Source organism: Nicrophorus vespilloides, unplaced genomic scaffold, assembly GCF_001412225.1.
Source record: "Nicrophorus vespilloides isolate i.1.1-1 unplaced genomic scaffold, Nicve_v1.0, whole genome shotgun sequence".
In the NCBI taxonomy this organism is placed as follows: Eukaryota; Metazoa; Arthropoda; class Insecta; order Coleoptera; family Silphidae; genus Nicrophorus; species Nicrophorus vespilloides.
Genome location: NW_017095589.1, coordinates 37,966 through 53,243, shown reverse-complemented (window position 1 = coordinate 53,243; position 15,278 = coordinate 37,966). Strand labels below are relative to the sequence as shown.

Here is a 15,278-nt window from a genome sequence, read left to right as displayed (position 1 = left end):
TCTTCATCATCAGTGGTCCAAAAAGTATAATAGATACGGAACGACAGCTGCTTTTTGATTTTTTTTTTCTCTTCTTTTTCTCCATGCAAGTAGACCAGTGCATCTGCTTCGAAAAAATATTTATCTCCTTCGGGCCGACGCCGTACAGCTTTTCTTTTAGAATCGAATCATTGGAGAGATGTAATTTCAGAGATGCTCTGCCCACCCACAAAATATTTACAGCTGCAAAAAATAACATATCTTTATCTAACTGTATTTTTCCAATTTCCGGAGAAGAAATATTGATTTTTTTTTATAACAGATCGATAATAATTTGTATTTCTTATGATCTCAATAAGAAAATAAAAATGTAACAAATTTTTATGTTTTCGTTTAATGAATTACAACATAACAAAAAAAATAACTGCAACTTGTAACCTTCCAATGTTCATTAACACACACACAGAATAGCTATGTGTTACATAATTATAGAAAAAAAATAATATATCCTTGGCAACGTTTATTGGTGTCTGCAGATTACGTCCAATGAAATTGACTGAGTTAAGAAATTATATAATAACCATTCAACAGCTGGGCGGAACGTTGGATATTAGGAACGCATAAAATACTTGTCGCTTCTATTGTTGTTGTTGTTGTTGTTGTTGTTGTAGTCGTCTTCAGAATGAAGGAAACTGAATGAAATCGCTGTTGGTTTTTATGAAACTGTCCTTGACGGAGGTTTCGTACTTTATGGCCGTGCAGTGATTGAGCTTTTCGTGTATATATCGGCCAGGTGTCTGATAGTGCTAGAGGTATATTACTTAACCGTAAATTATGCACTTGTCTAATGCTTCGTATTGGAGCAGGTGTTCACGGGTTTTTGGTATAGGTAAAATCAAGTGTATCATTTGGGGGAGTGCTTTTCGGCAAAGAGTTATACGAGATGCGTCGTAAATTAGTACGTTCAGTCAGTTTGTATACGTATAAGAATTTCTGTAAGACGAGGCGTGAGGGTAACAAAAAATTGGAACGAACGTAGCAGTTAAGATAATTCTACATAAAGTTACATAGAAGCAATTAGTTTAACAATAGATTCTTTGGTTGGTCGCTCCGCTGGCGAGATACACTTATTGGAAACGGGTATTCAAATAAATTGCCATTTGTATGGACGGATAATATTTCGCTCACGATGCGCGTCTCTAAACTTGACTCTTACCCTAATAGGTGCCAACTTAATGACTACTTATGAATGCACAGACGTCGCTATTATTGTCTCCCTTCGTTCACCTCTTTCCGAGCTCTAATAACTGGCCTATCATCATTATTATTCAACATCTTTTCAGGGCTTCAGTTCACGCTAATAATAGGATTCTTCAGGCAATTAACTAAACAATCATACCTGATTAGGTATTGAAATATAACGCACCTATTTGTCATTAAGAAATGAGTGGATAGAAATAGAAAGAGCGAAGGATTGTTGCGAAGCAAAGTGACTCAAAACACCATAAAAATTGATAACTGCGCGCGCGGCTCCGTACGTATTCGGACTAAACAAAGCAAGGATAATTGGCGTGATGACTGAATCATTATTTCTAAATCTCGAAGAGCAATTAAGTCATTACGATGTTAGGAAACGCGAAATGTTTCGAACAGAACTGTTTCACGAAATCATAACTCATATCGGATCGATTTGTATATGTTGCATAAGTTATTTGCACAACGATACAAAACAAATTGCACAACGATACCAAAAAATGAATGTATTCAAAACCATATATTTACATGATTTGCAACAAATTAAAGTTAAGAGTTACAACAGATTTGTAAACAAAAAAATGTTCGTCGTTTGTGCCTAAACAATGATATTTGTTTAAGAAATAATACAGAACAAATCATCAACACAAAGTGATTGATTATTTACGTGTAAAGTAAGGACAGGTAGTTTAAAATTTGCGTTTCTGTATACTTTTTGCACGAGTAAATATAAACAAATTATTTTTTTCAGAACTGTTTAAATCATTACAATTTATTACATCCATTAATTAATAAATACAAAAATTGGTTAAAGTTTTTCTATTTTCATTGGCAGTGTTAGACAGTACTTAATCTTAAGAAGATTAGGGACTGACCATAAATTCTAAAAGCACATTAAATTTATGTGTACACTCATAAATCCGGACTTTAGATTCGTGTTAACACTGAAAATGATATAGCTTCATTTCACGTGATTTAACTCCAGTTAAATGTAAGCGAAAACCTTCGATAACAATAATTTCATAAAAGCGTTGACCGATAAAAGTGAAATCGGGAAAATATTTAGGGACTCGTTCATATCTAAATCCGGCAACGTACAAATGAAATGCTATTTCCTTCTAGCAAAATTCTTTACAATTTTTCCTTTTCTCTTTTATGATGGGTGTAAAGTTCGGGACTTCCTTTTTAAACTTTTTCACCCTTCAAAGATTTGCAAATGTTGTAAAATCGATATTGACAAAATGTTCAGTAAATATTTAAAACTGGTAATAATAAATATATTTCTCGGCGTTCTTTGGAAACTAGACAGGCTCGTTTGTGTATTTCCATATAAATAATAAATGTTTCGTGGAAAATCTGTGCATTATTTTCCTGAAATATTATGAAATACATCGAAATATTGTTGATATATGATAAATTCTGGTAATTTCACAACGTTACTTCATGTTAGTTCGATAGAAACGTGTATTCGAGAGGCCATGTTAATGACATTAAATGTAACAGGAACCGAAGCATGAAACTACCAAAAACTGGATTTCCGCACGACTTGTGCATGTAAACCGTGCGTTGATATAAATGTAAATAATTAAGGAAATAAAAAATATTTTAAAAACGTATAATAAAAACAAGAGCAAGGTTCAAAAAAAAATATTTAAATATATATTTTGTACATTAAAAACCTTTGTGATCTATTAATAATTAATTGATAGTTAATCAATGGTTAATAATATAGTTGATTCATAGAATTTAGTTGATAAAATTTCCTATAATAACTTAAAACTACTTGAAATTCTCTAAACATAAACTTACACGTTTAAATCTAATTTTCTCTGTAAAGAAAATAGGTGATAAAGTGAAGCAACTTGTAATTATGTGTTATTTTCTATTCAAGTAAAACAAATTTAAACAATTTGGTAGCAAATAACAGAATTTATTTGTAACGATTACAAAATCTTAAGATTTCCTTCCTGAAAAAATACTTATAAAATAAGTTTTTTTTTAATTTGAAGGATTGTTATATAAATAAAAGTATGGACAATTTAACCTTGAATTCATATTTTTAAAATTTATTTTGCAAAAAGTTATTAATAAAATTTTTACTATTACACAAAAAGACATAAAATTTCTAATGATCATGATGACTCCATGTCGATTGATCTTGATTAATTGATGTATTAATTACATCGGAATTCCTGAAGGCTTGAATCATATTTATTCAATGAAAATGCACAAATTATTATTAATAAATTTACATTCGATTTGTTTAAAAGCGTAGAATTAAAACTAATATTTGGGTTTATAAAATAAGAAATGAGGCCATGAAATAATGATCTGCAATAGGACCTTCAATTATATATATATGTGTGTATATATTTGCGTCACTTTTGAATTATTTATATTTAATTGAACAATATTTATTGACCAAATTATATGAAATCAAGTATGCGCCAAAAAGTAATCAATTCAAATTATTACGTATGTATATCGAAACAAAGTAATTGCAAAGTAATTAAGAAAACATATTTAATTAGTATAATTAAAATTGATGTTGCGACAATAATTTTGAATATTTATAGAAACTATATTGAAGTTTGCAACAAAGTATTACAGTGTGTTGTTGATAAGTTGATGTGTTCATTACGTAGGAATTCGTTAAGATTTGAAAATGCGAAGGTGAAATCGAGTCAGGTTGGTGCGTTTCTGGTGATGAGCATATATAGAGTGGTGAAGAAGGCGATTGTAGTGTGTGCGTATGGTCAATAGGAATGGTCAGTGATGTCGTGGAATGGTTGAGTCATCAGAAAAATAGAAATATTTGGAAGTGAAGAGAAGAGGTCGGAGGATGATGATGATGCGATGAATCCACCCTCGAGGAATGCGCACGCCTCTGGCCGTCCCCACCCTTGCCGACATTGAATCTGGGAAACCGCGGCGGCGTCCGTTCCGATATCAGTCAGTAGCGCAATGGCAGTGTGATCGTGCACATTCGAGAGGTGGTTTAGCAGTGTTACTCGTCTCTTACGAATACAACACAACACAACACATTCGCAAAGTTATTATTACTTCGCCCATGTCACTACAGACACTAAAAAACACTTAGTACGGCAGTCGGCAGCTATTTAAATAGGATCTCGAATCTACTACTCGTTCTTTGAGTGCGTGCACAATAGCAACGAAAGAAGAATACACATTCGCAGCATACGCATCTTACTCTGTGTGTTCTTTTTTTTCCCGTCTTCTTTTTGCGCTTCCTTCACCTTGCTGGGCGGAGGAGAGTGTGCGTGTGCGAGAGCGAAAAAAAGCGGCGGTAATTCGTTGTTTTCAACAAGAAGCAAAAAAAATAATAAATAAGAAAAGACGCGAGTCGAAAAGAAGAAAGAAAAACCGAACAACCAAGCAGTTGCTGCTGCTATATATATATACATATACCAGGAGAAAGAGGGATCAAGCAAAGTGCGATCAAAATGCAAAATTCTATAGTGAGTGTGAATTTAAATGGTATGGAGAAGAAGGTCGAGGTGGCGTCGTGCAGTGACATTGTTAAAAAATTCCGGTCAAGTATTTCACATCCGCGGGATATGGAATGCAGGGTGCCTAGGGTTCCATCGGACAACAAAGAGCAGAATCAGTTCAGTCACAATCAGAACGACAGCTTCCAGGCTTCAATAGTGGCCGACAAATATCTGCTATTGGAGCAAGTCGAAGGAAGCTCATTGTTCCGATGCATTGACGTCAATACCCAAGAAGAATTGGTTTGCAAGGTAATTATCATTGTGCATATCCGTTCGCCGCATGCGAACTCCACACTCTACTCGCGATCCGTTCCGTGTGTCGTACGTAGTCTAGTTGTATTTGGGGGAGTGAGGGAGTACCGTTAAAGGAATTCCTATTAATGGGAATTAATGTCATTTGGAGCACGTGGAATTGCGTATTCGAAACCGCAGAAGGTCAGCAGGTATTGAATTTGCCAATTGAATGTGTGTGTGTGTGTTTGTATATACACACATATATATATATAATACGAGGATCAGTTTAAAAAGAGAAGCGGCACAAGTTGTCATCCATTATCGAGCGTAATTGGAGAACGTGCGCTCGCTAAAAATAGTGACTTAAGTCAAGGACTCGGACGCGCGCGCTCTTCATTATTATTGCTTCTTCTTCTATTTGTTTTTTTATTATATATTGTTTTGTAAGGTCCGACGCGCGTTAGGTAACACAATTAAAGTTAGTTGTAGTAGTAGTAGTAGTAGTCTGATGGGATTAGAGACAGCGAGAAGAGAAGTAGGAGGAGGTGAAGAAAGAAGAAATAATCAAGGTTGTTTACGCTTGCCCTTGTCATTTCGGCTCGGTAAAATATGGTGATTCTAATACACCTATGTAGCTAGCTAGCAGCTATGTGACCTTGTTATCTCTCTCCGTCTGTGATGTAACCATCGCATCCGGTGGCGGAGGACGAAACACGCACAGTATGAAATCGCTACGCGTAAATTTCGACCGGTGCCTGTTCATTAACAATTATTTGGATTTGGAGTGGACGAAGTTGCAGTAACCAATAAGATTCGGTCACGAGAGCGAGAGATGGATGAATTAGTAACATAATGAGAGAATGAGAAAGAGAGCGCGCGCCCGTTTTTCGCAATTTGTTTTATAATGTTTGTATAATATTACTTGTAATTTATACTGGCATATAACCTGTCGAAACATTGAAATAATATATAGGATTGGCCGGTTATTACATTTCAAATTCGCAATAACTAGCTCCTTATATGCGCAATCGGTGCGCGTTGCTCAAAAAAAAATATGAAATTAGTGCGGTGCGCACTTTCTTCGTTCAACTAAAGAAAACCCTTTTGTTATGATAATCCAGTTGCGTGTATAATCGAGGGGGATAAGTGGTCGGCATTCCTAAAATACTCGCCTTACGTGTTTCCATTACTCATCTGCTTAAATATATTAGTATTCTATGAATGCATCTCTGTTCTATCGAAGGATATATAATATGTAATAAACAATGGACTTCGTCCGCTTCACAGTCTTCTTCTCACCAACAACAACACGCACGGAATCTACAGAAGAAGAAAAAAAAAAGAAAATATTCTACTAATAGTTGAATGCACCCATTGTTCGTGTAATTTACCAATTTCGGAAAGGAACAAGTGGAAACCTTGTTCTTTGCTCATTCACGTCCGCCGAGCTATTTTCTAATTTGCTCTGGGAACACGATCGAAAACTTCCTATTCGGAAAGAAAAATTCGGGCTGGGAAAAAAGGGGGAGCGTGTGGCACACACGCACAGCAGGTAGCTCGTGAACGGAACCACTTGCTCAGTGGCACTTTGCGAAAAGCAAAAATGATGGAAGGATGAAAAGAAAAAGACTCCCTTTTCGTAGCTCCAGCCACAGCACATGTTCGCAGAAATATAAAAATAATAATGTTTTACTCGAATCTTACACACGTTTTTTATCGTGCTTTTCTTGCGCGTCTTCAAAAAAAAAATAAAACAGCAGATAGTAATGACGATGCAACACATCATGATAATAATAATAAAAAAAGAAGAAACATTAAAATTTACAAGCGTGAAACTTCATTATGTGGTTCACTCACATGTTTCCAGATTGTAATGCTCTTCTTTGCGTGTGTGACGCGCGAATGCAACGGCAATAATAACAGGACCGACGCAAATGTTAATTCCGATTAGAGACGTGGCCTGCTGACGTAAACTGGTGTGAAACAATGTTAAAATTGAAAATGAATAAAAGAAGTTCGAATATTGTAACAGACGATGATGATCTCTCACAATGTGTACTTGCTGTACTGTATTAATTGGAATTTCAGAGCGTGCGCGATAAATCGTGATATGTTTTTCTGCCGTTTTATATGCGTCAAGGTAATGGCATTTTCTTGCCCAGTAAAATAATGTTGATTATTATTATTTATATGTAGATAGAAAATTGATAATATGAATGCTCGTGTTAATAAAGAGCAAAATGTGTGTGTGTGTTTTCCCATCTGTTGTTAAAGGAGATGGCTTATTGATTGTTTGGTATTGTTCTAGGTTGTATCGAGAGATTCGCATTCCCTGGTGACGGCGCATTACCGGCTGGATTCTCATCCAAGGATTTCGTCGCTGCACGAGGTGTTCATCTGCGACAGGCATCTCTACCTTGTCTTTCCTAGGGCGCACGGTGACCTCCATTCCTACGTTAGATCTAGAAAAAGGCTGCGCGAGTCGGAAGCGAAGAAGATCTTCCGCCAGATAGCTGAAACCGTGCATCTGTGTCACAGCAGCGGAATCGTCCTCAGGGATCTCAAATTAAGGAAGTTCGTGTTCGCTGATGCCCAACGGTAAGCAGTAAATAATATAACCAAAACCACCCACCGCAATATGCGGCTGCTGCATGCATATTGCGATCGCGTTGCTCAATCTTTGCTGTCTGCAGTTGTCTACTCTACCTGTTCTGTTCTAATACTGTGTAGCGCACACACAAACACACAGCAGCAGCAGCAGCAGCAGCAACAACACACCGCACCCGTCACATATCGCACCGGCTTCTCGAGAGCAATGCAATGTAGTAATGTAGTATTAATAGATTAAAAGATACGCGATGTGGTAACCTCATCAATTGCCTAATGCCTCGGTAATTCGGGCACCAGATCCGCCACATAATAATACTCAACTATTTACTATATACATCAAAAAACATTTCCAATATTACGTAACGCGAATGGATCTCTATATACATACAAATACGTATTCTTTAAAGCCCCATTCATTGAAGCTCTCCGGGGCCGAAACGATTTATTTATTCCTCTTTTACCTTGGTTCATTCAATTGTTTCGAAGGTTACTATTGTCGGCAAGGGACTACAAAAGTATCCCGAGGTATGAATTGTATAGTGCACGGTGTGCAAGGTTAACATTTACGCATAGGTGAAAAACAAACAGAAATAGGGCAGCCAGCATTCGACAGTGCCAAAAGAAGTAGAGAAAAAAACGTAAACCATTCTTTAGAAACACTTTTTTTTTCTTTTCTTCTTTTAAAAAGTTTGCGACATTTGCCAGGTTGCTAAACGCTTCTATACTCCTTGCGTATCTTTCATTCTTTTCTCGCTGAATGAAAAAAAGAAAAGAAAAAAAAACAAAACAAAAAGGAAGTTTGATTTTTGCGTTTAAAGCTGAGGTCATCCATTATTCACCTGGGTATTAAATTCCAAACCGGATGCGCTGCGCTTCGCTTTCCTGTGTGTGTGTGTATATACTATTTATTTGCGTTAGTTTATTTCACATGCGTTTTGTACACGAAATAATAGCAATGTCAAAATCGTTTTTAATGTACAATATACATAGATATAGATATTTTTTTTGGCGTGATTCAATTGCTGCATTCGAGTGGCTGCTGCTGCTGCTGCTTCTGCATACTGTTTTTGTAATAGCGTTGGAATGAAATACACTTTGCTTTGCGTCAGAAGTTGGTGTCGAAATGATTGTTGCATCAAAATGTTGCAGCCATTATTCAATTTATATGTTTCAACATTGGGAGTTGGAGCGATAAAGCGCTGCAGGCGACGCGAGATAAAAGCTTCATAAACATTCGGTTTTAATTAAGGTTAGGGCTCGAGGAAGTTGCGACAGACACGCGTCGCATTTCTGTTGAAATTCAATGGACTCAGCTCAGCCATTGAGGTGATGAGAAATCGCAAAAAGCTGAAGGAAAGAAAGAAGAAAAAAAGTGTTTGAATGAATAACAACTAGTTCAGGATCGATTGTTGTTGTGTTGTTCTTCTACTACTATGGTACAGATGTGCCAGGTGTCCACCCACAATGGAGCGTTCTCCAAAAAGTTCTAATGAAAGAAACGACCCAAACCGATTCTCTTCCTTTTCGCCCACGCTGAATGGCTTTTGCCATTTTCACCCGCCACGACGACGTCCAAAGAGACTTCTTTTTATTCGGCACACAGCTGCCATAAATCTACTATTTTGTTTATCCTATCAATTTCTTTACAACTGCTCTTCCATTCAGCAACACTGGCAAAAAGGAAACCATCTGCTATTCTAGGAGAAACCCCCACATGTCACCTCGACTTTTAAACTGCACCAACTAAATTAATCTATTACCTGCAGCAACAGATCATCATTACAAAATTTAAAACCCGAACGAGGAGAAACTAATTACCATCGTCACAGCTTTCAAGTCTAGTTCCTTTTTCCTCCCTTCAACTAAACCTTTCTTAATGGTCCATATGTTTCCTGCTTGATAATATAGCGGTAGTGTACATACAAAATATTATCTGAGATGGAATCAGAGGCCGCGCAGAGACGCGCAACATCTGCCCCCTCGAAAAGATTTTATACCTGATCACTTCCTTTTCAAAATCTTTTTATGTGCCTCCGCGTTTATGCAACACACAGCAGAAAGAGAGCCTCTCTTTTATAATTATTTTTTTTCTCTTCCTTTGCGCGCTCGCTCGAGCCCTCTACAATTACGAGGACCTAACATCTGCCACGCGTCAGGGCTCTTCATAAAAGGCACAACAACAACCACCACAAAAAAAACAACCGACCTAATGACCATTTGACTCGAGACACGCGCTCGAAAATTGAAGCGAAACGTACGGAATCCTTTGCGATTTTAAAATACAAATGATTTATCGTTTTATCTCTCGCCGATGTTGTATAGAATGTGTGTGTGAGTGTGTATATGCGTGTTGTAATGCAAAACGTGAAGCAAAAGTTACAATGGAAACAGCCTTGTTACTGCCTTCACCTACTTGCGTGTGAACCAAGTTGCATTTAGTGTATACTTGGCCTTATTTTTAAATCAAATGGACGTATAAAATATATACACGTCGCTGTTTTTTTTTTGTTGTTGTATTTCTTAGAGTTGTTTGGAGGTTAGTAGGTCTAATATAAAATTTATGATGATGATGATTATTAATTATATCGCGGCTAAAAATATCTCGTGTTCGCTCTTTATCGAATTACCGCATATTTATTATTTTACTCCTTTGTTTTGGTCTGTAAGCTGTTTATCAGTCAAATTGCAAGAACAACGGAACGTGATATGGTAGTAAATTTATTTTTGCAGGTGCGTTGCACTCAGCTATTGCGGAAGATAAAGTTGCATTATTATCGAGCGGACTTCATATTAAGCGACGTTACGCAAAGAAATTTATTGTTTATTTGTTTTTCACTGTAGTGAGCGATAGATTAAAAAAAAAACATAATAATGTATGAGCGAATTGTAAAATAACTGGTGCGAGTAGTACGAGCGCATTGAACGCACTATATAATCGCGCCTTCTCTCATTCCGTACTAATAGGTCAAACGCATGCAGACTTCTCTTGCTGATCCGCCTGTATTTCAGTCATTGGGTAATCGGATACGTATGCTAATCAAGGAGATTTGCGAACCTGGATAACTAGAGATTGCATGAATGGAAATGCTTATAGTATTTAGGGGTTGCAAGTGTATATGCGTGTGCGATGTTCGAGAGTGTTTAAATAGCCTTGTGTGTGTGTCTCCTCCTACACATAACACACATATTCATATACATGGGCAGGCGTCAGTCGGCAATGCAACGGCAAGTGCATAGAATCGCGCGATTTCCGCATTTCTCCGGCGAATGCATGGCCCGAGGCCTCAATGCGCGCGCTCAGCCGGTCATTGACTTAAACCTATGACTTAGAATTAGAAATTATGAGACCCGATATGTGAAATGGCGCAACGCGTGCACCTCTCTCATTTAGGTACCTTCTACTTCTTTTTTTCCTTTTTGCACCGTCTACGCCACCAGATGCAATTCTCCTCTTATATAAACCGCGGAAACTGCGGCCGGCCAGCCGACTTCGATCTCGGACAGTCCGCGTCGGCCTCCCTCAATGTTTCCTAGTTTTATGTAATTATTGCGAATTGCTCCAAATGCGCGCGCGCCTGCATAGAATGCAGAAGAAGGCCCAACCCTAGGACTCCAGAAAACTGGAGGAGAAAGATACCAACCACCAAGTCTTGTCCATTCGGTGTGGTATGACTTCATTTAATAGATTATTTGAAAAGAAAGTCGCGCGCGCGCGCGCCAGTTTTGCAACTGCCCGAGAGTGTATGTGTGTGTGTATATAAATAAAAAAGAAATGTGTGAAATGCATAGAAAGCAAGCGGTCATTGGCACCTACGTAATGCAATACCGTTTTTTTTTCGCTTCTTCTCTTTCTTCCATTCTTTAAAATCGAAATACGTCAAACAGTAGTAGTAATAGTAATAGTTTCTACAACCATCGAGATAATACATTGTAACAGCAACACATGCATTTTGTGACGCGATAATCGAGATGTCCGTTTAATCAAAGATTGTGCAAGATCCGGGAGCTTTGAATCCGAAACGGGGTTTAGTGAACTTAGAGGCACAGAACAAACAAAACGGTGGTGGTGGTGGAGGTGGAGAGAAAGCATTGCGGAACGCGAAAAGAAAGCGCGCATTTCTCTTCTGCAGTTGCAAAATTGTAACGAAAATTACATCAAACGTACGTTTCGTGTAACGTACGAAACAAAGTCGCTCGCACACATGGAAAAAGACCCACCTAATTCTAGGTGCGGTTTCGAGTTCAAATAACTCTTTGAAAGTCATCGACTCTCCATGGTTCTTTCGAAGATCCGCGACCGTAATTAATTTGATTAGGAAAGTAATATCACCTTTTGGATTAAGAAAGATTTGATTGGTGTGCAAATATTGTTGTTGCCTCACATATTTACAAAAAAAAAAAAAAGAAAATAGTTATCGAAATATCTGTATGAGTAAATCCCTATATAGGTGTGTGTGTGTTGGGTGTTGAAACGTTTGTTAGCTTGCTTAATGTTAATATTAAGACCGCCGCGATGTGTGGCGTCAACTCGTTGCGTAAGCACGAATTACGGAACCCTTTTTCGAAGCGATTTTCTTATTTCGTTTTTTATTATTTGTTACAGGACGGAGTTAAAATTGGAATCTCTCGAGGATGCTGTCGTGTTAGAGGAGCCGGACAGCGATTGGCTGCACGATAAAAGAGGATGTCCCGCTTACGTCAGCCCGGAAATACTGAAAGCCGGAGCGCATTATTCTGGGAAAGCAGCTGATATGTGGTCACTCGGTGTCATCCTGTACACGATGCTGGTCGGAAGGTAAAAATCCTTTTCTTCTTTTTGTTTCTGTAATTTGTACGCATTTGCTGCTGCTGGCTGCTATACGATACGATACGAACAGGTGGAGGCTGGGTTAAGAGATTTTTATTCCTCGGCCCCAAAAAAGGGTGCTCGTTAATTCAGGCAGGTGAATGCACTCTCTAACGTATCTACCTGCATCCCAACTCTCATCTCTTTTTCTTTTTCTTCTTTTTCTTCACGTTCTCTTATCTTCCTCGAGACAGGTGCAGATTTTTTTTAAGGGTTATCTGCTCTAATATTAATTAGGACAGGTGCTTCTCACCGAGGCACCTCTCGAAAGAGTTTCTTTTACCCGAATTTCTTTTTATTCTCAAGGAAGTGGTCGAGAATATTAATTTGCATACAATTAAATACTTTTTTCGTTCGAGTTCCTGGGGTATCAAGCGTAACGGATTCCCCATATGTCTTACATCCCAACAGGTGAACTCGCAACTGTTTGTTCACTCCCTTCTATCTTTTTGTTTTGTTTTGGGGGGGTTAAGACGTGTATTCTTATCGATCACCATATGCTACTAGTCTCATCAAACACTTCCTTTCTTCAGTTTGCTTCGTTTATTACCTATACATTCTGAACAAACAGAATACTGATGATTATTAAATTAAAAGCAAGCACCTTGATTCGCGCGAGCGGCCCGAACTGCGACGAGTTTATTAATTTGGCGAGGCCTTGAACTTAATCGCGAGAGTTCAACAAAAAAAGAAACGAGAATAGTGACAAAAAGTTTCCTTCTCCCCGCCGCCACTTGTTTAATAACTAAGAAACAAACCAGTACTTGGAAGTCAAGTGGAAGCAGGTGCGCACCCTTTAGGGTGCACGTGCAAGCCACTCATTAAATAATTTCCCCTCTCTTTATCATCATTTTTCGTTAATTCTTATTTGTTTTTTTCTTCTTTTTGCAGATATCCATTTAATGATTCAGAGCACGCATCGCTTTTTGCGAAAATATCTCGCGGTCACTTCGTCATACCCGACTGCCTCTCGTCCAGAGCGAAATGCCTAATTAGGTCGTTGCTGCGAAGGGAGCCGTCCGAGAGAATCACCTCCGAAGATATCTTCTATCACCCGTGGTTGGCGAAAGAGGAACGCGATTACCAATCGAGAGCTTGCGATCAGTTGGTTCCTGAATGCAGTTTTTACGATGACGAGTAATCGGCAGCACACGGAAAAGCAAAACAGAGAGAGAGAGAGAGAAATTAATTTGAAAAACCTTGTGATTTGTTATGTAAATAAGTCTTTGATACTATGTGCAACAAAACAAAAAAGAGCTGTGTTTAATATGTGCCGACTTTGTTGTTATAAACAAGGTTGGCCCGTTTAGTGCGTGAAATTATAATAGCTACTACTACTGATACTACTACAAAAAAAAAAAAAAGAAAAAATAATAACTGGGGACAGAATTCATCGTAGGCCAAATTTTCTTAGGTAATTATAATTGAAACGTCCGAAGGACAATAAGCGACGAACAGTGGCGAATTGTCTCCTTCGCGTTTAGCATCACCAATATTATTTAGTTTTTTAAGGGGGTTAATTTATTATATATATATCTGTTACATAATATTTCCTTGATCGAAATGATTTAAAAAAAAATAGTAATAATAATATTGTATATGTATATATATTTATTTATATATTGTAATAATGAATGAAGTAAGACTGATGCACTTATATTAATTGTTTCGTTGCTTTATTTGCTCGTATTTATGATGGAATTTCCTTTGGAAACAAAAGAATATAATTATAAGTAATATCACGATAGGAATGCAGGCCAAATTTTGTCCACCGACCTTTATTTTTTATTTTTTTTTTTAATTGAACCAAATGATGTATGTATAATTGTAAATATTGATAATTACGTTTATTTTAATTTTTTTTTTGTTACGATGCAATACGTTCTTTTTCCACGGATTTTCCCGTTCGGAAAAATGTTTGTGATCTCGGGTCAGACGTATGTGGCCGCCAAGGAAAAAAATACAAGTGAAACAATTTTTTTTTGTTGGATTATTTATGGATTTTGTACAAATAATAGTAATAATAATAATTAATAATGATGTGTACAGATTAAATTCCTAATTTAGCAATTTTATAAGTATGTACATATTTGCATATAGCTTTGCATTTGTGAATATATCGTTATGGTAAATAATATCGTTGTCCTTATTAAAAAAATATCAAAAAAAAAATAATAACAAATATCTGTCTTTTATTACCCTTCCTTCCTTATAACGCCTAGTATTAAATCATCAATTTATTAGGAAAAAAATGATCGTTCTTCAATATCTTTATATTTAGTAAAAGCGTAGTAAGAAAACGACGTCTGCTATATGCTAATGTTACGACATTGTTAAGTTTAGAAGTTGGCCATGTTCAAAAATAGCATCGGTCGTGGTTGGTGGTGGTGAGAGGGGGAAGGGAGGAGGTGGAGCGGTGGCATTATGTACAGGCAGGGTCATTGGGCCGGAAATTTGAAGGTTCCGGGTTCATTTAACCAGATATTTTCATCATTTAACAGGTCTTCGGACACGCGCCACTTACCGCCGTCGCCGCTCTCACCTTCGCATCTTAATTGCCAGCCGCATCCAATTAATTAGTTATTTTGATAGTGGTGCTTGCACGCGATACGCATCTACTCGCGTCGTCCCATCCATCCATACATCCACCTTATCAATAACACGAATTGTGTAAATTCAGTCATAACATTGATTCAACAAGTTTGTTTCGTGTGCGCGATCGCCGCAATGCAATGTCACCTCAATGTCAATAGCGAAGCTGTTGCGTAACATCTAATAAAATTAATGTTTATCCTCGTGTCTATATTCAATATATAATCAAATAACACCGCACTTTTACTTTT

General features: G+C 37.3%; 1 protein-coding gene across 1 annotated transcript; it reads left to right on the top strand.

The window, feature by feature from the left end:
• The first annotated feature begins 4,169 nt into the window (after positions 1-4,169).
• Positions 4,170-13,980, top strand: LOC108557826 (tribbles homolog 2). The gene is made up of 4 exons (XM_017914504.1): positions 4,170-4,994; positions 7,288-7,577; positions 12,193-12,384; positions 13,327-13,980. The coding sequence occupies exons 1-4, from the start codon at positions 4,698-4,700 to the stop codon at positions 13,574-13,576; spliced, it is 1,029 nt and encodes a 342-aa protein (XP_017769993.1). The 5' UTR covers positions 4,170-4,697; the 3' UTR covers positions 13,577-13,980.
• Positions 13,981-15,278: the final 1,298 nt, after the last annotated feature.

Excerpts from the sequence above, each read along its gene's own strand:
- LOC108557826 (XM_017914504.1), top strand. The coding sequence starts at position 4,698 with ATGCAAAATTCTATAGTGAGTGTGAATTTAAATGGTATGGAGAAGAAG. Across the intron at positions 4,995-7,287 it reads AAGAAGAATTGGTTTGCAAG|GTTGTATCGAGAGATTCGCA; the intron begins GTAATTATCATT and ends GTATTGTTCTAG. Across the intron at positions 12,385-13,326 it reads TACACGATGCTGGTCGGAAG|ATATCCATTTAATGATTCAG; the intron begins GTAAAAATCCTT and ends TTCTTTTTGCAG.